The sequence below is a fragment of the Vitis riparia genome, chromosome 16 (assembly GCF_004353265.1).
Source record: "Vitis riparia cultivar Riparia Gloire de Montpellier isolate 1030 chromosome 16, EGFV_Vit.rip_1.0, whole genome shotgun sequence".
NCBI lineage: Eukaryota > Viridiplantae > Streptophyta > Magnoliopsida > Vitales > Vitaceae > Vitis > Vitis riparia.
The window spans coordinates 16,878,329-16,898,007 of NC_048446.1; the positions used below are offsets into that span (position 1 = coordinate 16,878,329).

General features: G+C 33.3%; 2 protein-coding genes and 1 pseudogene across 2 annotated transcripts; 2 read left to right on the plus strand and 1 right to left on the minus strand.

Annotated features, from left to right (window-relative positions):
• Positions 1-4,962: 4,962 nt before the first annotated feature.
• LOC117933520 (E3 ubiquitin-protein ligase XBAT33-like) lies at positions 4,963-13,090 on the plus strand. The gene is given in 14 exon segments (XM_034854909.1): positions 4,963-5,100; positions 5,213-5,463; positions 5,579-5,638; positions 5,900-5,971; positions 6,438-6,622; positions 7,052-7,212; positions 7,355-7,413; positions 7,497-7,527; positions 7,530-7,542; positions 7,656-7,799; positions 10,238-10,329; positions 12,494-12,654; positions 12,656-12,854; positions 12,857-13,090. Coding segments are annotated over 13 exon segments (1,533 nt in total). The 5' UTR covers positions 4,963-5,100; positions 5,213-5,286; the 3' UTR covers positions 13,036-13,090.
• A 989-nt stretch (positions 13,091-14,079) lies between these two features.
• On the minus strand, positions 14,080-14,800 carry LOC117933524 (CEN-like protein 1). Its single transcript, XM_034854911.1, has 4 exons — positions 14,678-14,800; positions 14,526-14,587; positions 14,406-14,446; positions 14,080-14,322 (listed from the first exon to the last, which is right to left on the minus strand). Exons 1-4 carry the CDS (start codon positions 14,798-14,800, stop codon positions 14,168-14,170), a joined length of 381 nt encoding a protein of 126 aa, XP_034710802.1. The 3' UTR covers positions 14,080-14,167.
• A 3,607-nt stretch (positions 14,801-18,407) lies between these two features.
• The window catches only part of LOC117933338, a 2,643-nt pseudogene continuing 1,371 nt past the window's right edge, over positions 18,408-19,679 (plus strand).

Consider the following 19,679-nt stretch of genomic DNA (forward strand, 5'->3'; position numbering starts at 1 on the left):
TTCCATCTGGACCACCAAGTTGTACATCTACCATCCATAGTCTATATTAGGGTTTAGCCTGCTAACCCGCCAAACCCATCCAAGTCACAGCTCTGTGCTTGGTGGAGGATGGTTGTTTAGCAGCAGGTTTGTGTGAATTGTAGGTTGGGAAGAAGAATGATAAAAAATGATTGAGTTTGTAATTGCTTTGGAGGTGAGATTGCAGATTCAATTAGATGTGGGGACATGCACTTGAGTCCAAGGCACATCCACCATAACTGTGATTACAAAGACATCATTGATGATATTATATTCAAAATTGTATTGATTGCCAGCAACCATTAATCATCTCAGTGGATTCTAGACGTGTAAGCCATGTCATCTCTACCCCCTTCATTCATATTTCTTTAATATTGTTTATTTTTGACTCATTTGGTATATATATATATAATCAATTTTATTTAATGTATGAATAAATCTAAATTTAGAAATCTCTTTTTCTTAAATAATTTTGTCACGTTTTTTTTATAGTACAAAAGCTTATCAGGCAATGAAATATAATCCATTTATTTTCTATATTTTTAAATATTTCTTAAAAATAATTTTTAACTGTAATATTTTATTTTTGATTATTTTTCATTTATAAACAATTATTTTTTAAAACAATATCAAAAACAAAGAAATTAGAAAACACTCTATTTTCATTCATTTAGGCCCTAAGAAGCAAATACTTGAAAAGATATTTTACTTCCCAAGTGTGCACTCTTAGCCACATTTAACCAAATTTAATGATTCAATTAAAGGTTTGTTGGTAATTGCTTTTGAAAATAATTCTAAAAAACGGTTTTTCAAAAACCGTTTTTTAATTTATGAAGAACAAAAATCTGTTTGAAAATCGAAAATGCTTTTTAACCTGTTTTTAATATTTTTAAATATGTTTTAAAAATAAATTTTATATGTAATATATTATTTTTAATTATTCTATATGTTTATATAATTATTTCTTAAAATAACATTAAGAAAATAAATGAAAATAACAAAAAATAATTAAAAGATGTTCTCTAAAAACATCTTAAGAGCAAAAATAAAAAAATAATTTTTATTCTGTATTTTTTATTTTAGATAGCATAAAACTGTTTTAAAAACAATTCACAAACCGGTCAAACCTTAATAATTATTTATGATAATATTTTTTATTAGGATATATATATATAAAATAAAGAATTAGCAACACGAAGAATCTTTAATATTTTGTTGTAATAGAATAAACTTAAAGGTAGAATTGATGTGAGTAGTGATGGTAACAACTCCAACCAATTGATTAATAAATTGTTTACCACCCAGGTGTCCAAAGGTGATGGAGATTGAATTCTATAAAAGTAATATTATTTTTTATAACAATAGTACAGTGGTTGCTAATGAGTGATGACCATGTTGGACACATTTTTTTTCTTCTTTATTTTTGTCAATGCATGTTACGTAGCACTTGGAAGGAACTAATTCATTGCACTATTGCAATGGTTCGACTGCACTTCACCCAATGACGTAGGAAGAGCAATAATTCAACTTTAATGACACATTCAAATGTTCCATTTTCTTATTTTGACAAATGATTCTCTTTCTATGGTACATGTTTTTCATGGAAAATATGTTCTTGTATAACTTGGAATATCAACGAATGTTTTGTATTCAAAAAAAAAAATTGTTTTCCTTATATATGGTTTTACTATTAAAAAAAAATTAAGGCTCCTATCCGCACATAAAGAGAATCAAAATTTGGATTCAAGAAAAATAAAAACCGTATATGAAAAGATAAATATAATTTAGATTCACTATAAAAAAATAAAAAAAATTTAAATTGCAGAGAAAATGGAGACTACAGATAAAAAGATAGATTTTGTATTTAGGTGAAATGGAGAGAGACAACTTGAACATAACACCCCTCGCCAAATTAAGTTTTAATATCATATTGAACTATCAATTTTTTTAAAAGCTTAAACTTAAAGGATTTAGGTTCGATATGCATATCATGTTTCTTAACAGTTATCAAATCTTTAATAGAATGAAAATTATTTTCTTCTTAGATATTTTTCTTCGGATGAACGAGAACAACCTTTTTTAATAATATAATAAAATTAAATTTAGTGATTGTGATTATAACGATTCCACACCACATACTTAAAAAAGGGTGGATATTCCAAAATCCTAAGATGCAAACGGATTTGGAGTCGCATTCATATTGTCAATAATAGACCTATAATAATAATAAATTGCAAAAAGACGAAGGAATAAAAGGGCAAGTTGCCCACCTTACACTCAATGTAACCCTCTCCAATTTTGTATCGCTTCCATTTTTTTTAAGCCATAGAAAATGATAGTCTTTTGCTTACAGAAAAATTCTCACCAAATTGATATTGCTTTGAGGAAGAAAATGAAGCAATCCTTAAGACTATTTCTATAATACCCAGTTGCAATTTTTTATTATTTTAATTAATTGATTATATAAAAATTTGTTCTTTAATTCTTCATTGGGTTGTCTCACAACCCACTAATTTAATTATTATTATTTTTTGTGAATAATTCCTATAATCATAGTGTTTTATAAAGATTGTAATTTCAATTTTAACAAAATTTGTCAATTGTATGAGTATGTTGGCCACGTATTTAAATTTAATAATTTTTTGTTATCAAAATGATGGAATGCATAAGCCACCTTTAATTCTGGTTAATGTGGGATTATTGTCATGGAAAAACATGATGCTTTTTTTTTTTTTTTGAAATTTTAATCTATTTTTAAGAAAAATAATATTGGCTCTTGGAAATTTTTTTAAAAATAATTTATGAGAAAAAATTCTCAACCATTTTTTAGAGCAAAATTTGATTGAAGAGCTTAAATATGAAAACCAGTTTTTTTTTTTTTTTTTGTATAATATAAAAGTTATCAAAGTAATTATCTGGGCCTGAAATTTAAGGAAAAAAAAGTCTCGAGGTTTGATCTTTTCCCCTTTAGATTACAAGAAAACCTTAGGGCTTGCTTAGTAACTGTTTTCCAAAACGTCTCTAATTGATAATTTGTAAAATAAAAGTATGTTTGAAAATATAAAATATTTTTAATTTTTAAAATATTTTTAGAAATATTTTAAAAATAATTTTTATATTTAATAATTTATTTTTAACCATGTTTATATAATTATAGTTTGAATACAATCATCACAAAAAACCAGTGAAAACAATCGTTTTTGGTTGTTAAACATGTTTTTTTAATTTTTTTGTTATGGAGAATAGAAACTTATTTTAAAAAACAGTTACCAAATATGTCTTTAATTATCATAAGACTATTTAAGACTATTGGCTTAAAAATACTAAGTAAAGAAAAAGCTATTTAAAATATAATTTTCTCATATTTGATTTTACTATAAAAAAAACAAAAAAAAGTTAAATATAATTAAACTTATAAAAAATTAATATTTTTTAAAATTATTTTATCTTCATCTAAAAAAGTTAATATAAGTAAACAAAATTGGAATGGTATATGAAAATAATTTATCAAATTCTAATTTATTTTTTATTTTTTTCACTTTTTCTAACATTTTCTTTTCCTGTACTTTCTTTCAAACTTTTATTCTTTTCCTCCCTATTTTAAATTATTATTCTTATTCCTGATAACTTATTTTCTAACTCGAACACCAAATTAAAATAATATATAAATTTTGAAAAAAAAATGTTTTGGGAAGTTTGTCAAATTGTATTTTCTAAATTAAAAAAAAAAGTTTTTCTCATAAAAAAAAACTCTTAACTTAACTTTTCAAAACTCATGATTTAGATGATATTAGTAAGAAAAAAAACTTTTATTTCAAATATTCTTCATCAATTATACAAATTTTCTTTATTTTTTGAATAAAAGTTTTCTACAACAAAGATCTCGTGTAGTTACAAAAGGAGCAATAGTTTAATGACGTGGCACAATATGATTGGTCTACGGACCTCTGAAACTCTTTTTGTAATGCAACCAATGGGAGGGTCCACACCCCACCAAACCAAGACCTAATCCTTTGCGTGGCAATCGAGGTAATTCATGAGAAAATCTTGGGTGTATTTACTCACACCATTGCTAAAAGTACTCCTCGAATCATTACTCGAACAGTAACCAGGACCACTGATGATCCTCCACGTGTTAAACTAGTCCACGTGTCCAACGTGCAGACATGATCACCCTGATCTTCGGGCCGCCTGATTATTTCTGAAAAAGGTCGCACACGGAGACGGACTTTCAGGGTCTGTTTGGGTGGTGGGAATTTTTTTTTGTTTGGCTGTTTCTCATCCACTAGTTTCCAAGAAAATAATGCCGTGTCAGGCTTAAAAAGGTCAAAGATCTCCACATCCCCTGATTCGAAATTGTCCTCGCTCTGCTTCATCTATAAATTAAACATAAATTTATATTTCATAAATCACAACCATTCAAAGTAAGAAAAAAAAAATGGCATTAATCCCCTCAAAAGTAACTAATATCTCAGTTTAAAAAAAATAATAAAATATATTATTTATCGAGTTTTACAAGAATATATATTCATGATTTTAAAATATATTTATATAATTAAAAATAATTGGTTCAATTTAGAAGCTTCTTATCATAATCGGGATCATTAATTAGAAGATTTCACTTGAGAATCTATTTGGATGTAAAAATTTAGAAGCTTCTTCTCATAATCGGGATAATAAATTAGGAGATTTCAATTGAAAATCTATTTAGATGTAGAAAAATCATTTACAAATTGGAAAGAAATTAGAATTATTAGTATTAAAATACGAGTGGTTTAAAAACAATGTATGATGGGGAAGGAGATGAAAAGTAAATTTGAAGGAAAAAAAAAAAAAAAAAGTACCAAATTGGAGAGAGGGCAGGGAAAAGAGTTGTAAAGTGAGGGAAAAGTGGGGACACCCAAACAAGGGTAAAGTTTTTACTTCCGGGCCGGTTCTAATTCTGAAATCTCTTCATACCCACCAATTTTTTTCCTCCCAAAAACCACTCACTACTGCACCTCAGACAAAGATTCACCACCACCACCCACCCTCCCGCCACCGCCGTAGCGGTGCCATCATTGCCGGTTCTCTCTTTTTATGGTATAATTTTATCTCTGTTTGTTTTCCTGATTGTACTACATTTTTTTGGGGCCAAATTCTATGTTTTTGTGTGGTTTTTTTTTTTTTTTTTGATTTTTTTTTTCAATTGCAGTTGACCTAATTCTCTCAAGGGAAGCTAGAGAGAGAGGAAGACTTAGAGAGAGAAAGTGGTGGTTTGAGAGAGAAATGGGGAATTCATTTGGGTGCTCGGCGTCCGGCGAACGGCTCGTCTCGGCGGCCAGAGACGGGGATTTGGTGGAAGCCAAGATGCTTCTTGACTGCAATCCATGTTTAGCCAAATATTCCACCTTCGGTGGACTCAATTCGCCTCTCCATTTCGCAGCCGCGAAGGGCCACAATGAGGTCGTTTTCCGCTTCTCACTCCTTTGATACTCACTGATTCATCGTTTTTTTGACCCGGTTAAGTGTTGTACTTGTGTTGATTTTTTTTTTCTGGGTTTGTGTTGTTGTTGAGTAGATTGTTGCTTTGCTGCTGGAGAATGGAGCTGATGTGAATTCCAGAAATTACTGTGGCCAGGTATGATTTTCACCCTTTTTGTGGGTGTTTTTCTGATCTGGGTTTGCTTTACCGTGGTTGATTTTGATGGCAAAATGACATGATGTGTTTCAGTTTCGATTTGTGATGAAGTTATTGTGAGAGTATCTTTTCGGGATTCTGTTTGATATCGTAGCTCGTTTCGTAGAAATAATCTGACTGTCTTCTTTATAGAGCAAAGAATTGATGGATCTGTGTTGAATCTGATTGTGGACTGATTTTTGTTTGTAATTGTATTTGAAGACGGCATTGATGCAAGCTTGTAGATATGGGCATTGGGAAGTTGTTCAGACTCTACTGCTCTTCAGATGCAATGTGAGTTTTGGTTTTTGATGTCTTCACCTATTTGTTTGTCTTTGGTAGTTGAAACCTAAAGCTTTTTTTGGTTTCTGAGAAAAACTAGGAGAACAAAGAGATTAAAACTTACAATCTTACCATTTTCATTATTCTGCAAATTGCATAACAACCCAGTATAGAATTTGGCTTATCTGATGACAGTTCTCTTTTGTTTTTTTTTTTTTATCCCTTTTTTGAATAACCTACACAGAATAAGAAATGAGCTTCAAAGTTTCCATTATTTTCTTTTCCTTAGCTTTCTCAATAGCCAAATGGAGGAGGATTAGTGTGAATCATTTAATTCTTTGTAATTGAGAGGTAGCTGACTACCAGTGAGCCACTAGGCTGGTGATCGGTTTTTAAGGTCTTTGTTTCTGTTATTTAAATTTATTTCTTAAGGGTTAATTGGTTTTAGTTTATTACCACAAGTGTTCTTTACTTTTAGGTCACAAGGGCAGACTACTTGAGCGGAAGGACAGCTCTACATTTTGCAGCGGTAAATGGGCATGTAAGATGCATAAGACTTGTAGTGGCTGACTTTGTCCCAAGTGCTCCTCATGAAGCTATCAATGTTCAAAATAATGGTGATAGAGGCGACGGTTCCAATTTAAAGAACAAATATGATCAGAGGTATGTAGCATGTTTCTATTTCATTTTTTTTTCTTTCCATTCTGAACTGATTCCTAACTTATGTCAATAACAGAACTAAAATATAAACATAGACACTAAGAGTTATTATACGCTAGCATTCCTGATTTTTGGAAACTTACTTTCAAAATTATTACAAGCATGAATAAGTTACATTCTGAATAAAAATATATGAACAACTGATGCCTTATGACATGGTGCCACAAAGTTGGCCTTTGATGATTTTGTAAACAGGGGTTGCAGCCCTTGTAACCTCTGATAGATTTATTCCTTAGAGAGAAGCTATAAGGAGTTTAATATATGCCCAATTTTAGTGATTTTCCGCTTGCTTCAGAGTTATTTCAACCTTGCCTATTAAAAAAACCAAGTGTTGTTAACTGTTCATTGGTGAATTAATTTATCTTACTGCAGTGCTCTGGCCAAGTTTGTAAATAAGGCAGCTGATGGGGGTATCACTGCTCTTCATATGGCTGCATTGAATGGGTATTTTGATTGTGTACAGCTCCTACTTGATATCCATGCAAATGTGTCAGCTGTGACTTTTCACTATGGGACGTCAATGGATCTAATAGGTATGCTGTTTCTTTATTCTGAACAGCTTTTATATATTTATTGTATTTCCTTTTCTTTTTCTTCCTTTTTTTTCATTGCTGGTCATTTTCTGATCTCAACTGCTACAATATATATATGTATGTACATTTATTTCTTCTGTAGGAGCAGGAAGCACTCCTTTGCATTATGCTGCTTGTGGGGGAAATTTAAAGTGCTGTCAGGCAAGAACTATTATAACTTAAACTGTTTCTCTCCCTAGTTGTGTTTTATCACAATTTGAGATGATGTGTTCTTATTTCTGCAGATCCTCCTTGCAAGAGGTGCCAGTCGGTTGACTTAAACTGCAACGGGTATGATCCTGCAGATGGATGGTCTTCTGTTGTTTGCTTCTGTGTTCATTCATGTAGCTAATGTTTTGTTGCTGTAGGTGACATGACTAATTGAAATCTTCATATCTTTTCAGGTGGCTGCCTCTTGATGTTGCCAGAATGTGGGGCCGTCATTGGCTTGAACCATTGCTGGCACCCAATTCTGATTCAATAATACCAGTGTTTCCTCCTTCCAATTGCCTATCTTTGCCTCTCATGAGTGTACTTAATATAGCAAGGTAAATTTTCTATTGACCATATCCCTTGGTGCTAATAAGGTGAAAACTTATGCTTAATACTTCAAAATGAAATATGGAACTCTAAAGACTTGAAAAGGTAAATACTTTAATGCTTGGCTTTTACATTTTATGTCAAAAAAATATGAGGGGTAATTGATAACATTTTTGCTGGATGTTATGAAGTTTTATATTACAGAAAAAAAAAAAGTGGGACACAATTAAATTTGTTAATACAAGTTATCATATCACGGTGGAAAAGGAAAAAGAATAAAAGAAAAACGAAAAAATGGGAAAAGATCAAGGAGCTGCAAATGGATTATTCTGTCAAAGAAAGAAAAATAAAATGTAAAAGCTCACTTGGTTCATGAAGGGCAGGGTGGGGGGGTGCAGGGAGTTCATAAGCTCTCTTGTTATTGCTGCAAATACAAGGCAGAACTTGCTTATGTGGAGTTATGGTAGAAGAATTTGTATGAATTCATGGTGCTGCAATGTCCTCGATATCCTTTAAGGAAATAGAAGATCAAGAACATGTTGCATCACTTGTGTGTGTGATGTTTGGCTAATATGCTAACCTGCATCAAACATGCCTATCAATATCACCAAACTATGCCAAACCCAACCCAAGAGAATTCTGAAACCGGACCAAAAGTGGTGGGCAACTCAGGGTCCTATGGGTTCCCATGGGATTTTAGAGGTTATCAAACAAAAGGCTCATAATGGAATCTCCTAACAAATAAAATACTTATTTGAAAGCTATAAAATATACATCATATTATAAATAGAATTTTAAAAGCGAAATATATCTTAAAGTAATAAATATATTATTAGTTACCAATTTAATATAAATGAGAACTCTCAATTCAAGTTACAATATTTAAAAATATTTTAATAATAACAAAAAATGATGAACTTTTTAGTCTCATATAATTAAAAAAATGAAAAAGATTAGAGTTCTTTCATTATCCTTTGTATTTTTTTTTTATATTTTAAATAATATGATAAATGATATAGTTAAAAGAATAATAATATGCGGGTTTTGAGTTGCTTGCATGGTTGCACCTTTTTTTTTATAGGTAAATTTTTGCCCTCATTGGGACTTGAACCTAGAAGCTCCCACAAACCCTCTCCATCCCTCTTACCACTTGAGCCAGGCCTCCTGGGTAGGTTGCTTGCACCTTCAACCTATGTCAACCCTAATATTTTCAAGTTGGTATTTTTCTAACCCTAACCTAACCCTAACTTGTTCACACCTTGCTCATGCCAATTGAAACCTTGGGTTGAACAGGTTGGACTTGCCTAAGTTGTTGCCCTAGATGTTCAAAGAGGATGAGGATTCAAATACCATGTTCTTCTAGTAGTTATGAAATTATTATTGCTTCCTTTGTGAATGAGGTCTTAAAATTTGAAATTTATTCATTTGGAGTGTATGGAAGGAAGGAAATAGAAGGAGAATGTGGAAGAATCCAATGCCCTGTTTGGTACTGTTTTTTGAAAATAGGTTTATGTTTTAAAAAATAAAAAAACAGGAAAATACATTTGACACCAGAAAATAGAAATTAGTTTTCTGTTCTTAAAAGTAGAAAATAGTGTGTTTTCAAAGAACATCTTGAAGTTATTTTAAGTTGTTCTCTGAGGGTTGTTTTAAAAAATAATGATACAAATATAGAGAATGATTAAAAATAATATACTACATATAAAATTTATTTTTAAAAATATAAAAAATAGGTTAAAAACATTTTAGGTTCTCAGATCTTCTTGTTCTACAAAATATTTGGAGAACATTTTATGCTTTGTGGCTTTTTGCCTTTTATTATTCTATTTCGTGCTTATTTATCAAAAAAAAAAAAAAACATTGGAGAACATTTTTAAAAATTGTTCTCAAAAACTGTTTTTTAAAACTGTTTTAAAAAATAGCTACCAAACAAACCCTAATCCTCTCCTTTATAATAGAGATTTTTCTCCTCACTTGTTGGAGTTCCTTTTTAGAAGAATTTATCCATTGATTCCTTTTCCAACTTGCAAGTGGTGGCATGTATTTTCCTATTAATCCATTATTGAGCATAATTGGCTGCCTATTGAAAACAACCAAGCAAGCAAGTACAATTAGTGTTCATGGGGAGCTTGGGACTGTAAAAATGTTCCTTGTGAGCATTGAATCTTGGAAATTTACACCTTTCTGGGGGACCTGAATCACTTAAGGCTTGCTTCTGCAGCTGTGGCACCTGCATCATTCTCACACCTTTGGTTCTGTCTTTATGTTATTTTTCAATTTGTGGAGGTTCTATGATAGTTCATATTTTGTTTATGCTTCTCAATGTATAATAAGAAAGCAGGCTGGCTTGCTTGCTGAGAGTTGTGTTATATCAAAGCAAAATTTTATTGACCTGAACTGTTAATGAATTCAACACTAGATAATGTTTTATGAAAATTTTCTGCAGAGAGTGTGGGTTGCAGTCCTCAACAACCTCCTCTGATGAAACAGATATTTGTGCTGTCTGCCTTGAGAGAGCATGTACAGTGGCTGCTGAAGGTTTGTTCTTCTTTTGCTTTCTAACATAGCTAATTGCATTTAAGGTTTGCCTGGTATGCTCAATTCTATACAATTTGGTTCTATTTAAATTACTTCGACCCTAAATATGTGGGAAGAACCTCAGATTATCTGCTCTATCTACATGCTATATTAAGTGTAGTCCTTGATCTGGAAATCTGTTTTGTGGTGATTTTAGTCATTCATTGAGGACTTTTATTGCTTATTTTATTTGTGGTTGATACCCCTGTGGATTTTTTGATGATTATTTGCAGCAATTAGAGTTAGGATGTGGATTAGAATTGAATTGGTTCCACAAAAGATTAGGATTAGGATGTTGATTAAAATTGGATGGGTTCCTTTCTTACTATTTATTTGTGTAAATTATATTCAAAAGACAGCCAACTGAGCCAATTTATGGAATTGATAAGATTATTATTATTAGAAGGACTATAGTTTCATTAACTGAGCTAACTATGAAGATTGATTTAGATTCTAGACTGCTTGGACAAGGAAGAATTTGAAATGCAGAGAGGTCTATATAAACTCATGAAGAGAGGGCTATATATTTTCATCTCAATTCTTTAATGGCAATAATGATCTTCTCGGGGCAATATTTCCCTTCGGGGGTTCCTTGAACGATTGAGGCACACAAGAAGCTAATTTGGGAATTTGTGTGCAGTTAATGTGGTATATCAGTTGAAAACTTAAGTGAACAAAAATTGGAGCAAAGGACATAAGTAGAATTATTTAACTGGGAAGGAAGAAGTTATAACACAATCTGTAAATAAGACATGCTAATGTTGTCAACATAAATTTATATGAAGAAATGGATTTTCTTTTTCTCTGATTAAATATGAAGACAGAAATTTTCTTGATCCATAGGCGTGTAATAGAAACCAATGAGAGAGTAGTGTAGAAGGCTAAGCATGGAAACAGCAGCAAGAAAATGCAATAATAATTGAGAAGATATATGATTCCCTTGACATAAGCTGAGCGAAATTATAAGATACATCTCCTCTTACAGCCTTAAGCAATGCTATTTTAATCCTTCTTCTTGTCATTTAGTGCCTGCACAACAAATCAATTATTAATTTTGAATTTGTTGGCTTTGTTGCATGTCCTTGTTCCTTTTCTTTCTTTCTTTCATTTTTTTTTTTTTTTTTAATTATTGACCAAAAATAAAATAGATAAACAGGGAATATAGTAGTTGAATCAACCATGGAGAGGATGAAAGGAGCTAGCCTTTCATTTTGTATTATCAAGAGCAGTTAGCATTACCATTTTCTGAAAATTCTCCTATAAAATCATTGGGTGTTTGTCAGTTATTCAACACGTCCCCACCTCATCTATTCATCTCTAACTTTGGTCGAAGTTTGCCTAAATCCACCCCTTCTAATCGATTTTTCTGGTGGTTCTTTCAATTATCTAATAGTTATCATTCTCCATTATTTCATAGTTTTCACTCCACCTTTTACTGAACTTACAGCTCATATATTCTGGCTCAGTTCTGCTTATCCTAAGGCTGCCATTCCACCATTAATGTACTTTGATTGAGTCATTGGTACATTCTTCTTTTCTAAAATAGACTATATTTATCTTTGGGGAGCCATCTTACATTTTCTCCTAGTTAATAGGGACCTTGTGAATGTCTTTCTTTTAAACCTTTACATCAATCTAGCACTCAGAGTCCAGCTCAATGCTCCACCTTGCTGGCATGAAAGCCCAGTTGATTTCTTATTATATTTTCTTAGTTCTTTGTTCACTTGACATGGAAACTTGGAAAAGAGAAGAAAATTTGGATTTATGTACCCAATCCAACTGTTGTGGAATCATATGCTTGTTATTTTCTTCTGTTCTCTTAACAACCAAAGAAGCATCGAGTTTGTCTTTCTTTAAGAGATTAGCTGTAAATAGTTTACCCTCAGCTTTCTTCAATGATGTACAAATATGAACTAGACTTCTTTTATTTATTTACTTTTCAATTTTTTTTTATTGAAATCTCTTTTGGATTAACTATTGAAACCTTGAAAATCTTATTCTCTTATTCTCCAATCTTCCTTACATAGGGCACTCTTAAAGCAATTGTTCAAAGCATCTAGCAATGCAATCATTTTCGTATTTACTATCACACTAAATAGTTATATAAATTTATTTATACTTTCAGGCTGTGGTCATGAGCTTTGTGTAAGATGTGCACTCTATCTTTGCTCAACAAGCAACATCCCATCCGAAATGGTGGGCCCACCTGGGTCCATTCCATGCCCTCTATGTCGACATGGGATTACCTCTTTCGTCAAATTGCCTGGTTCCCCAGCAAAGGAAATCAAAACTACACCTGTCTCTTGGCCTCTGCACCCCATGCATGCTGCACCCCCGTGAATCAGACCGGCCATCACCTGCTTGTACTCCCGAGATCCGAAAGAATCGTGTGGCTTCAGTTTCTTCAGATATTCTCTGCCCTGTCTCTTGTAGCCCATTTCCTTCTGTCACCATCCCTTTGTGCACCTGTGATGACGGCCCCTGCCCTCTTTTGAACCCCGGGAGGTAGAAACACAAGATGAGTCTCCTCGTCGTTCACAAACCACATCAATAGATCAGGATAAAATGGAAGGAGCAAGACTGGAAAGAACAAGCTGTTCAAGCATGTTTTGGGGCAGAAGAAGCTGTAGCAGGGAGCATCAATGCAACTCCGAAATAAATGCTTGACTGATTTGGTGGATGATCCATTCTGATTTCCTACTCAAATAGAATTTTGAAAACAGCAGTGCTCTTCCTGGTGTTGTGGTTTGATCTCGCAAGTCTCAAACACTGAAAATTTTTAAATCTGTGTTTGCTTCCGGTTCATCTTGGCTGGTTACATAGTGGTGGATCCAGGTGTGGGATTACGTCATTTTGCCCACCATTTAGAGTATTTAAAGATATTTAGAAAGGTTTGTAAAGTTTGTCTGTTGAGAGTATAGTTTGGCTGTAATTGAATATCATCTAAAGGACAAATATTTTGCCCCAAAATCACATTGAGCTTCTTGGGTATTAATTCTTTGTTTTGGTATTAGTTTGCTAATGGTTCTCAACATTAGTCTTTTTCTATTTATAGCAGAATAGGGAAATTTTGGTGGTCAAAGAAAGGCTGTTACTATCTGAAATTCTCTACAGGTTCCATTCCTAAAAAGGTTCTTCAGGTTTGGGCACCACACCAGGATGCACAGCAAAGAAGCCGATCTTAGTTTGATCTCTCATCTCATAGCCCAGGTTGTCCAGCACTGGTAGGATTTCAGTAAAATCTTTTAGTTTAGCAATATTTGTGGAGCCAACTGTCCAACAAGAACTTATTATGTATGGTGATAGAAAAACGCAATGCAGGGAATCAATTGCTAACACTCAACTAGTTTCAGTGAAGAACCCTCTCCTCAAACTATGAATGGTCCAGATAGAACAAGCGAATAGAATTATTCTCGTTATCATTAAAACCCCACAAATGTTGAACGTGTCCAATATTATTGGGTGACAAAGATGGTCCCCATCACAATCTCAGTACACAATCATGGGTTGCCACGCTACTAATTGCAGGAGATAGCCCTGCTGGGATCTGCATCCATCAGATTCTTAAAGAAACCTAAAAAGATTCGGGACCCACGTGTCCCAAAACCTGGTAGAGAAACAGTTACCTACCTAGACCCCTAGTACAAGTACAGAACGACCTCAAAAAGTAAACACACATGCAAACCCTAAAATCATGAAAATGCTACCCAATAGCATTCTCCTTATCCATTTGGGAGTCATCGTCTTCTTGCTGCAGTTGGTCTCTGTGCATTGAAGTATACTGCTGCCACTGGCGATCCTAAACCGTTGTCTTCTGCAACTTCCTTGTGTTGAAATGGTCTCTTGAAGCTGGTGGCATCACGGTTTCTCTTCCTCTCTGCTTAAACAAGATGAACGCATATCTGTGGATGCCAATTACCGGCTTTGGGGGCTCGTAGCTCACAATTTCTTTTCCTGTTTGGAATGAAAGAAAGATGGGTTTAAGCAAAAATGGCCCGCAAACAAAAGGTAAATAGAATTGAAGATCAGAAACTCACCAAAGGAAGCATCAGTGGTACCGGGAATGTCAGCCACAATCCTGGAAAATAATTGTTGTATCTTTAGAATTTTGAGAACCCATATGATGATTTACATTCACTTCAGTTTGTGATACTTACCAGTGAAGATGTTCTTTAAGGTATGGATCACTAGGGCTTGGAGCATCCGGGTCTGTCATGATCTAATCATAGAAAAACCAGAGACAGTTTAATAGAGTAGTTCTAGTGTTTGATAAAAAGAGGAAAAATAGTACATTGTTATTAAAACTTACTAGGGTATAAGCAGCCCTTAAGTCTTCACCACCAACCTCCACTCTAGGTTTAGCAGTAACAACAGAGGGCATCAGCTCATGGCCATTGGCAACTTGCTTATTGGAGTTGTAAGTGACACTCATTTCACACTTGGGGTGAAACCATCCACTACATCTCCCACCACTCTCCTACACTGAGAGGCTCCATGTTCCTGGACATAAAAGGACCAAATGGAGAAGTTGTGAGATAGAGGGAAAGAGGTTCTTAGCAGTTGTTTTTTGGTATATTGGGTGCAAGAGGACCAAAGTTTTTTTATAGACATAGAAAGAAAGGGACGTACAATGGAGAGAGCTTGGGTTAGAAGCTCAAAGATTCGGAGATGCTCCAACATACCAAGAAGGGCAAAGGTTTTCTATTTAGGGAAAGGAGAGGTTTGAAAAGTTTTTCAAACTGATCATTGTCATTGTAAAAAAATTGGAGAGAAGGCCACTAGAGCGATGGGGTTGCTGAGTTTTTCTTAGGAGATCCACACAAAGCTTAAAGCTTTACATATACAATAATATATGAATAATCTGTCTTGTCTTTGGCTTATTGGCTCAGGGAGAATATAGAATAATACAACCTTTCCCACTTTAATACAATATCTTTGTGCAAATGGGAATTTGCCTTTTAAGGTGCTTCTCTCCATACACATGCTTTCTCACATGAAAAAGGAAAACTATCTTATCAACAGGCTTGGGAATTGATCAAACGTGTAGTTAATTTAACGGAAGGCAAAAGAGAACTGCAACTTTGTTATCTTATTACAGACTGATGCTTGGGTTGAACTGGTATCATGATAAGCGTAGATTACGAACTATACCACTTTATGTTTTCATTGGTCTATGTGAGTGATGAATCAAAAATTACTCTTCTTTTTATCAAAACATGAGAAAGTGTCCAATATTTGAAGTAAAGAGGTCTCTTGGAATTTTACCAACCTCCTGGAAATTTGTCAAATTGGTATTCCAAATGTTAATTTCTTGTGTCTGGTGCCAGAAAGAAAGATTTTCTATATCTGTAGTTGGAACTTGTTTGGTTGTTGGGTCCTATAATTTTAGGATTTAAGTGATTAATATATAGAAGTGGCTTAGCATTTACTCCATCAGCCTTTGGAGAATTTTCCCAAATGTGGGAGAGAGGATAGCATTGGAACTACCAGGCTAGAACTAAACTTTTGTTTACTTAGGTTCCAGAACATCTTTTGGGACCTTTACCTCATTTGCCAATTGTTTTGACTGCACTGTACTGAATCAAATTAACAACGGCTGCCATAATTCCAACTTGCAGAGATTCTGCCTTTTCATTGCATATATTGTTGTTTTCTCATTGGATTATACCATTTAAGCATGACTAACTTGATCATTGTATTTTTATTTTAAACCATGAATATTTGGATTTACTTGAAACTATCTAGTGATTGTGTTTGGAATTTATCATATCTTCAACCGAAAGATTAATACTAGTGAGAATTGACAAAGAGAAGAACATCAGTGATAGGGTGAAGATGCCTGCCCTCACACCATAAATTATGAGGATTCCTGGAACTTGCTGTATGATATTCTTTGTAGAGATGAAAACAACCTTTTTTTTTTTTTTCTTTTTTAGAAATGAAAATCACTTAGCATGCATGAAAACCCTACATATACCTACCAAAACTATTGATTACTTCCCTTTATTCATTCACAACAAAGTGGGCCATAACTTTATCCTTCTTAAGATGAAAGTGATTGTTTATCAAGATGATTGCAATTACATATATCCCATTAGAAATTCGAGAACTTTATAAGGAAGAATTATGATGGAATCACTCCCAGAAACCCAATAAGAAAAGGAAGAGAAAAAATAGTTAAGCTGTGAAGAATCAGATGGTACAGTATAAAGAGCATTCTCTTTCTGGATATGTCACAGAAATGTAATTGGTGGCAAACGGGTAAGGAAGCCAGGTCTTGGGCACAACTTTAATGGAGGTAAAAGATAAAGACCAAAGGAATTTTGAGAGGTGCAGGCACTAAACTGAAGGGTCTGAGTCCATTCAAATGGAATAAGCCTCTCTTAGATTGACACGTCTTAGAGTTTGACACGCAGGCCTTCTCCTGAGTCCCTCCTCAATCATCTCAGCATAAATTCAGGGCAATTTTCCTTTTGCTTTGCTTTTGTGTTGGAACACCCTTTTTATATGTCAAATTGCCTTACGTGTTCTTTTCTTCAGCCTGCACCTATAGCATTTTCTTCATTTTTTTCCTTGAACTTTATTCTCAAATTACCATAAAAAAGAAAAAGAAAAATTATATACACAAGAATACTTACGTAAGAGCCTAAGAGGTGTATTATTTAACATTATCTTGGACAATGGAAGGGGGAGTAAGATGATGATGATGATGATGATAATAAGAGTGGATCGACTTTAAAGGAGAGAATCAAGTAGCATAGTATATATTAGTAGGAAGAATGCAGTGAGTAATAACAAAGTCTAAGATTCTTCTCTCAGTCGCTGTCTCAGTGTGAGTAGCTTTGCTAGTAAGTGGAGAAAGGGTAACCAAGTGTGAGTATGAACATGACACATGTCCCTACCCCAATGTTTGCTCCCCACCCCTTTCCACCTTTAGAAGCTTTGGAGATTTTGTTAGTAATAACAACCAGAATCTTCCTTTGGTTTCCCTTTTTTTTTTTTTCTCAAACATCAATGTCATGCTCTCATATTTGATAGGTTATTTTACTTAGATTTTCTTCCCCATTTCCCCTTGTGACCATCAATTTTTCCCCAAGTTCATGTCCAATTTCCTCTTTTTTTTAACTCTTCTACTCCTAATTATAGCTCTACTTTATAATAGTGCCTGCAAAAGACGTTTGGAAAGAAGAATGATAAAGTACTGTTAAAGAGGATTAATGAGGCAGAAGTGGAATAAGGAGCTAAGGCGGCACGCCCGACTGGCCCACCGTGTTAAGAGTTGGAATAAATTGTTTACAATTATTTAAGGGAATTCTAATTAATACAATTATATGTGAATTAATGGATCATTATAATGGAGGAAGTGGTTGAAAACTTTGTTAATATGTAAGAGATTTAGAAAAGGATTAGTATGATGTTTATTAGTTTAATTATGGAGAAGTGGTCCCAGACAATTGCATTATGACTAGAATTGGTTGGATGATTATAGAAAATATATATCAATGACAACTATTTTAAGATTTGAATTAATGATGTGATAGACTGTCATTGATAGAAGTAGAAGTGCAAAGCATGATCATGGAGGAGTGAGCAGGTTGTAGAAAGAGGAACCCCAACAATCTAAGAAGAGCTGACAAACCTTTTACATTCATCATTTTGTTGCCAATTACATAGTCTTTTTGTTCTTAATTAGAAGTAGGGTAACTTAGTCAGAATTTCATCAAGGGAAACCATCTTTCATTTGTTCACATCCCTTGGTTCTTAATCAATGAATTGATTAAGAGAGTACTATCTAGTCTTTATCATGTCTGAGGAGAAGGGCTTTTATCCTTTTTTTCTCGAGGATTTTTTATTATCTTTATCAAAGAGTTAGATCAATATCAAAATATTAATTTAGTATGAATTTCTCTAGTATGACTATGCCACATTAGCCAAATAGATGTTATCCGGTGCATACATCAACAAAGGGTGAACATTAGATCAAAATTCATGCTAAAAACTCTTATAGATTAGGTGTGGTCTAATCATTGCAGTGAGTGATGGCTCCAAAGGTTGCTATGAAGTTCTACAATGGAGAATCAGAACTGGGAGATGACCAAGTAGCAGTATCCAATGCAATATAATAAAGTAATTTCTCAAGGTGAATGAGCCAGTAGGGTTGTGGTACAATCAATGTCCATTTATATAGTAACATCCATCTGTTTATTTAATCAACTCGTATTAGTCTAGTCTATAATTTAACTTAGGTGAGTCAATAGTAAATTGACCACCCATTATCGTGACCAATTTAGTCTTTTATGGTCTACTTTTAGTGTTTCTTGGTCTTGGCTTTAGTGGAAATTCAAAAAATTTAGAAGTTCTACATGCAAATATAGAAAAAAAAAAACTCATGCACAATCATTTTGATGAAAAGAGGATTCAACAACACTCAAACACATCACTGTTTGTTTAATGAAATTAGAGTATTTTGATTTGGTGACTCGTTCCTCAAATTAGACTATAGATCGATGCTCTTGAGCACGAAGTTGCTCTAGCACACTAACATATCACACCAACAAGTCTACCTTAAATTAGTACCACTTCTTATCAATAGATCGAAGCTTTTGCTATAACATCTAGTTTTTGGTATCCCGCTCAACAAACTATTGAGTTTACCAAATTAGCATTGGACTACGCTTGGTTTCTAGAACACTAATTAGGACAACTACTAAGCTAAGATTCACGTGCCTTAGGCCCAAAAGATACTTACATATGTCCCTCTAAGTAAAAGACAAATGAAAGATAATAGCTAAAATTTCTTATATGCAACTACAATACTACTAGACAAGATAGACTAACCACCAAGAGTTAATTGAAAGAATCTCTAAAAGGACGATGAATATCATGATTGAAATAATGGACACAATAATAGTGTCAATGGTAGTTACCTATCAGCCTACTTGTAGCCAACCCTACCACCATTGTCGTAAGAAACATTATTTCCAAGGGAAAGGGTACTTTGATCGATTGGGTTGTTTTAAGAAAGAATCATCTAATATATATATTATAGTCTTAAATAACTAATGAAAATGACAACTAATAGTTTCATGGAATTACTTGAAAAGGGAAGGATACTTTGATAGATTGGGTTGTTTTAAGAAAGAATCATCTAAAAATATATATTATAGTCTTAAATAACTAATGAAATGACAACTAATAGTTTCATTGGAATTACTTGAAATAAATTTCATAATTCTATTCCTTAAATTATGACCAACAATGTGAAGAATTTAGTAATTTGTTCTTCTATGTTATTTATGTGTGCTATTTCT

Bases quoted from the DNA above. Each gene is read 5' to 3' on its own strand.
- LOC117933524 (XM_034854911.1), bottom strand. From the start codon at position 14,800: ATGAGTGTCACTTACAACTCCAATAAGCAAGTTGCCAATGGCCATGAG. The intron at 14,588-14,677 runs GTAAGTTTTAAT...TTCTATGATTAG, and splicing joins TAAGGGCTGCTTATACCCTA to ATCATGACAGACCCGGATGC. The intron at 14,323-14,405 runs GTGAGTTTCTGA...CATTCCAAACAG, and splicing joins TACCACTGATGCTTCCTTTG to GAAAAGAAATTGTGAGCTAC.